Raw genomic sequence first — 6,000 nt, 5'->3', positions numbered from 1 at the left:
TCATGCTCTCCTGGGACGGAAAGCAAAACCCACTGAGGGAAAACAGCAACAACAAGGTCAGTAACAGGAGGGGGACTGTATTCCAAACACCCTTTCACACTTGTTATATTACCTGGCATAGAAGAGCAAATACGCGCGCTGGCGCAGAACCGTCTTGATGTCACACAGGCGCACAGAGGCATCGTTCACCTTGTACCACTGTCCATTGCTGCCCTGCAACGAAAGGCAACGCTATCTTTAGACGAACGGCAGGGTTTTGAAAAGAAAAACACAGGCAGGGCACCACTGAAGGACACACAATACACCAATGCAAAGTTGACTTTTACCTTTACGAAGCAGTAATAGTGTCCTGCCTGACAGCTGGAACCTTCATGCACCAGGACAGCGTACAAGGAATAGAGCAGCGGTTCTCCAGGCGCTTCAGATGTGTATGCGCCAAGGTCCAAATATTCCGGATACTCCACATCCTGAAGAGAGACCAAGAAGACTCAGAAATTATCCTGAGAGCCTTTAGGAAACAGCCTGAGAAAACCTGCTCACCAAACACAGGCTAGAGGTCAAGAAATAGCTCTTGCTTCAGCAAAAGCAGGTGTTGCCATTTCATCACTGAAGTGGCAGAAATCTCTGCTCGGCCAAACCAGCTCTTGATGAGCACAGTAGGAACTTATCTTCACACCCGAACTTTCCTCTTACCACAAGGGAAAGAGCCAGGCATAGCTATTGCATTGATTGTTCTTACATGGCTGCACTCGATAGCCGTTTTGTGCAGATGCTAACAACTTCCAAAAACGGATTCTGCTTTGGGAAAGGTCTCCTTCCAAGCAGACAAAGTCCCAGCGCGCTCATAGACATACCTTGCTAATCTTGCTGCCAGAGAAAGGATCAAATCTCTTCAAGCACACTGTCAGGATGTTGGAGGAACAGTGTATCGTAAGCCTCTTGGACGCAGCGACCAGCTCTTCACACCTTGAAAACAAGCACAGACCCGACTGTTGCAACCTATCTTCTCCCTGCTCCACCCTCCTCCAGGTAGGCTGGAGTTACGGCTTGCTTTGCCCAGCTGTCGGATGCCCGTGTTTGCATCGCAGAGCCCTTCAGCCCGTAGGCTCTCACTGAAGCTACTAGCTTCGTTCAAGGGTGCCTCACTCTGGAGAGCAGCAGGCGACTCTTCACAAGACAAGAAGTAGCCACGACACTGCTCAGAGAGCCAGCGGGGGCGGCTGCTGCCCCAAGGACTGAGGTCTCCCCCACAGAGACGCAAGCATCCAAAAAGCCTTTCAAATGGAACTGTTGACTGCTTTCTTGAGGAAGCTGCCATTGTCAAATCCCCCTCCAGAGCTCCTCCCGGCTTCGGCTCACCACCACACAGGGGACGAGTCTTTTCCCCTCTGGACATAGGGCTAGTTCAGCGGGTGGCTTCAGAGCTAGGAAGGCCGACCACCTCCAGGGCAGACAATGCCAGGAATAAAATGCTCATCAAAGCTTTCCAAACATTCAGGCAGAAGGGGAAAAAAACACCTGCCTTAGAAACAAATGTATTATTTTCCAAATTCCAGACGATTCAGGAGGATTAGTTGTATGGGGAAGAAATGAAAAAAAACAACAAAAAACCCACAAACCCCAAGCTGTGTCATGAGTGGGTTTCCCAAATAAGTCAAACCATAACTAGTGCTCCCAGACACGCAATCCCATAAGCCAGGATCTACCGGGAAGCTGTCATTAGGCATCATCTTACTTGCTACATCTGTAGCCATTTTCACCACCCAGCAGCTCAGGCCTGACAAAGCCTTCCAGAGCTTCAGCGACAGAGGAGGGTTCCTGGATGAGAAAGGAAGGAGAGCGCTAAGCTGCTGGAAACGCAGCGCCCCAAGAAATAGCTCCCCGTGGGGTACCAGCGCTATCCCAACAAACAGCTACCCCTGGGGGGCACCAGAGTTGCCTGCGGTACGCGTGGTCAAAAGAACAGAAATAACAAAAGCAGTCAGACACGTATTGAGGGAGCCCAGAGCAGGGCGGTAGGACAGTGTCGCCTTGGCTGTAGGAACCATCCGTACTCTTTGCCCAGCTGAAACCCAGCACACGGCACAGGGAGACCATTGACAGAGCTTCCACCTGCGGCGCACGGAAGTCCAGGTCCCTTCCCACCCAACAACAAGCTCTTGCGTGGTAACGGCGCACGGGTTCAAGGCAACGGACTTTACTGGAGATAACCTGGGCCCCCTGCAGGGGCCTTGAAATATTTTGCACCCCAATATCCAAACATCTCACCTGGATATCCAAAGGAACATCCAGGAAGGGCTCGTAGGAATCGGAGACTGCTTGGCAGCTCAAGCACGTGACTAGAAGGCAAATCAAAACGCTCAGCGACAGGGGAAATCAACGGTGCCGGTTTATGCTCTTCCTACCTACTACACCAGTCACATGAACAGCCGTTTCTCACAGGCAGGCAGAAGGGCACAGACAATTCCAGGAGAGCGACAGTTGTGGAAAAGTACCTCTGGATCTCAGAAAGCCCCCAAAGATTTGATGGACAACGGTAGTGGTTTGAGAAGAGATGTCCAAGCTGGAAATAAATGGTAAGGCAGAGAGTTATCTCCTCCAGGAGTTTTACTCGGCCTGAAAACCCTGGGCACAGGTTTTCCTTGACGGGAGTACACGAAGGAGTCCCACGGGCTTTGCAACATTGGAGAGGTAATTTGCCTACTCGCTGCTTCCGCTCAGACAAGCCCTCTGCATGGCATCGACAGTGTAGCGTAAGAACTCGTGGGCGTCCTCCTGCACGCCAAGCTGGAAATGTTCTCCTATGCCTACGAAAGAAGCAGCTCGTAGTTGTCTCGTACCAGAACAGAAGGGAACATGCCAAAGCACCTGAAGCGACTTACGTGTCAGAACACTGACGACAGCCCTAGGCCGGATGGCTCTGGCTGAGGAACGCAGGACGATGTTAACGTGCTCTTCCATTGTGCACATCATGCAGAAGCCTTGCTGACGACCTGAAGAGGGAGGGAGAGAGGGAGGGAAGGAAGCAAGCTTCGCAGGTTAGCAAAATACCAGTAGCAGTGGGAAACCTAATGGACATCTTGAAGTTACAAGGGCAGTCTCCACTCCTCCTCTCCCAAGGTGCCAAGGTCCCAACAAGCCCAGGACACTTTAGTGCGTAGAAAACTTCCTTCAGAGGGCAGCTTAACTGACCCAAGATTTCTGTGCAGTAAGCAAGGAGGGTTGAACTTGCAGGAATAAGGACCGAGACCCAGGGCTAGAAAGAGCTGCCTTTCTGAAGATGAACACCAAGGTACGATAAGCGGCTTCTAGGCTTGAGTGTTCAAAGAACACCAACTTGGCGGGCTGAGAGAGAAGGGCTGCTGTACTCCTTAATCAAATTCCAGATTCTGGGAATCCTTGGGAAGAGCCCAACAGATTGACAAGGAGATGTTCCTCAAAGGACTCACACGACTGGCTGTGCTCCCGAGAGAGCAGGTAGTTGGCCAGAGGGGGTGTGTACGTCAGGCACTGCAGGACGGAGTTGAGGAAGCATGTGTTGCCCAGGTTGTAGAGCCCTGCTCCAACTCTCTGTCGTTGCTGCCAGGCCATGTGAATCTTCTCTGGGGGAAACAGGATCCTTTGTGGAGGAGCCACTCCCTCGGCAATGACTGCAGGGAAATGACATTTGAAAAGAGATGAGAAGAAATTGCTGCTCGAAAGCCTATTTTAGCAGTTGAGTTCTGTACAGGAGCACCCAGGACAACCAGCCCTAACCTCCAACACAGAAACATCGGGGGAAACCTAACACTGCCCTTGAAATTTGCTGGTCAAGAAACAGTTTTGAAAATAGGCTGTTCCCCAGGTTGCTTTGGCCAAAGTCCAGCAAACCCACAGCCTGATTTCTGTGCCTCGGGCTACCTTCCTTTCCCTCTAGAGTCCTCAACTGGATTAGCAGGCCAAGCCTTCCCTTTTCCTGAGTGTAACTTGACAAAACCAAGCAAGGACCTAGCACAGAAGGTACCCCTACTGATGCCAGACCTTTCTACGAGCAATGACATCTTTCAAAGGCTTGTGCAGAGTGGCAGAGGAGTGACAAAACGTGTTTTCTGCTGTCGAACCGAAAACACCTGGCTGAGTCTGGCTGCTACCAGGGAACGCCCCAGGATTCGCTACTCCAGGTGGTCAGCACGTCAGCATTCAGGGAAGGGGCACCAGCCGCGCCCGCTGCCTTTGGGGATTCGCAAAGCCCAAGCCTGCCGGTGAAGCCGTTACTCACAGGAGTCGTTCCCCGTTGTGGCCATCGCTCCTCTCAGGAACAGAGGGGATAGCGCTGGATGACAGAGGATGTCAGGAGTCCCGTCACCTGATTGCAAAGGAAGAATTGTAGGTCAACAAAATGAGTTTTAAAAAACCCCTCAAACAAAACCCACAGAACAGCATCTGCCATCACACCTGTTTCAGTGGTACCTGTAACAGCCGCGGAGCTGCAGGCTGACGCCCTCACCATCGCTGCCACAGGGCCACAGCTCACAGCAATTTCAAAGGCCCATTTGAAAGACTCCAGTGCATGGCACCGCCTCTGAAGAGGACCTGCTGCCGGCCTGTTGCCACCGTTAGCAGCAGAGCCCGCTCTGGCTCTCTAGCCCACACTTCCCCCCTGTCTGCAGGAGCGACTGGCTTTAGGCTGCTGCTCCTGCTGCTTCAACGGCTGCAGTTGCCGCGCTCCTTTTCTGTCACCCTTCCTACTGCATCAGTCAGGGTGGGCTTCTGGTGATTCTAGGCTGCCCCAATGCCTCCGACTACGCTGCCACCCCCCTACTTACCTACACTGGGTTCTGGCAAAGAAAGAAGTATTAGCAAATATCCGGCCAGCCTGGAAAGGTGCAATAGCTCGGCCTAGGGCTCGGAAAGTCTAGAACAGCCCCTACTTCTATCCTGGATCTACCTACTCTATGATCTGTCCTGCAAGTCAGATCAGAATTACCTTTGGGAGACGATGGAAGCTGGGGAGAAGTGGGCAGTAAACGCGGAATGCTTGGAAAAGAGGAGCCACGCGAGGAGCGAAGGCAGGAGCCGAGTTGTCCCCAAGGCCAGCTCAGCCCAACTGGCCTTCCCTGGCCCGCTCCTCAGGATCACAAGCCCTGGCCAGGTGAGCTCACAAGCGCCGGGCGGGTGCCGCATCACCCCCCCTTTGTGACACGGGGACGCAGGGGGACGCGCTGCGGCCAGCAGCCGCCACAGACCCGGCAGCTCACGTAGGCAGCCGCTGGCAGCCCCTGGGCTTCCCCCTCACGCTGCTGGTGAAGGGCCCTTCATCCGCCGGCAGAGCTCCCGCCTCTTCTCTGAGCCCCACGGCCAGGTGAAGACAAGCCTGGCCAGGCCTGTAAGCGTTCCTGCTCACAGCTCTGGCTGGCACACTCAGGTTCCTAAGGCTTTCTTTTCCACTCCTCCCAGGTACAGGACTGTGTCCATGAGCCCTGTGTAGCAAACCACTCGCTCTCTTACATGTTCGTTGCCAAGGCACTTTATCTGCTCCCCCCGATACAGCCACAGGCTGACTCGGAACTAGCGCTACCAAGGAAGTGTCCTCAGCAACTGCGCTGGGTTGACCTTGCCTGGCCACCAGCCCCCCAGCCAGCTGCTCCCTCGCCCTGGAGCTCCCCCAAAAAATGTGTGGGCAGCTTTTTAGCATCTGGTTTAATGCCTTGGCCTGCTCCGAGGGCAGCCACTGTTGCTTCTGACCTGACGAGCAGCTGGTTGTTATTCCTGCCTCACTTGAACTGGCCGCTTTGGCCCTTGCCCCGCCTGCGTCGTCTGCTTTTCCCCAGGCCTGCTCGAGGCAGTTAGTTTGACTCCTGCCAAGCTCAGGACACTTATCTGGACTTTCCCTTTTCATCCTCCACTTGGAACATCCAGTTTAGCCACAGCCTTGCTCGGCTGGCTTATTTTCATCACGCACCTCTCACGATGGCTGGTATTTTCCCTCTTTTGCTTGGGGGGAGGCTCGTTTTGCCCCTT

General features: G+C 53.6%; 1 protein-coding gene across 1 annotated transcript; it reads right to left on the bottom strand.

Moving 5' to 3' along the window:
* On the bottom strand, nt 1–4,283 carry LOC142048784 (ubiquitin carboxyl-terminal hydrolase 42-like). Its single transcript, XM_075075977.1, has 9 exons — nt 4,259–4,283; nt 3,450–3,650; nt 2,883–2,993; nt 2,269–2,339; nt 1,736–1,818; nt 855–966; nt 327–467; nt 113–213; nt 1–10 (listed from the first exon to the last, which is right to left on the bottom strand). The coding sequence occupies exons 1-9, from the start codon at nt 4,281–4,283 to the stop codon at nt 1–3; spliced, it is 855 nt and encodes a 284-aa protein (XP_074932078.1).
* Between the last annotated feature and the right edge of the window lie 1,717 nt (nt 4,284–6,000).

Source organism: Phalacrocorax aristotelis, chromosome 27 (genome assembly GCF_949628215.1).
Source record: "Phalacrocorax aristotelis chromosome 27, bGulAri2.1, whole genome shotgun sequence".
In the NCBI taxonomy this organism is placed as follows: Eukaryota; Metazoa; Chordata; class Aves; order Suliformes; family Phalacrocoracidae; genus Phalacrocorax; species Phalacrocorax aristotelis.
The sequence above is the reverse complement of the archived record's forward strand: the minus strand, read 5'-3'. Positions and strand labels throughout refer to the sequence as shown.

Excerpts from the sequence above, each read along its gene's own strand:
- LOC142048784 (XM_075075977.1), bottom strand. The coding sequence starts at position 4,283 with ATGGCCACAACGGGGAACGACTCCT. Across the intron at positions 468-854 it reads CTGGCAGCAAGATTAGCAAG|GATGTGGAGTATCCGGAATA; the intron begins GTATGTCTATGA and ends GTCTCTCTTCAG. Across the intron at positions 214-326 it reads ACTATTACTGCTTCGTAAAG|GGCAGCAATGGACAGTGGTA; the intron begins GTAAAAGTCAAC and ends CTTTCGTTGCAG.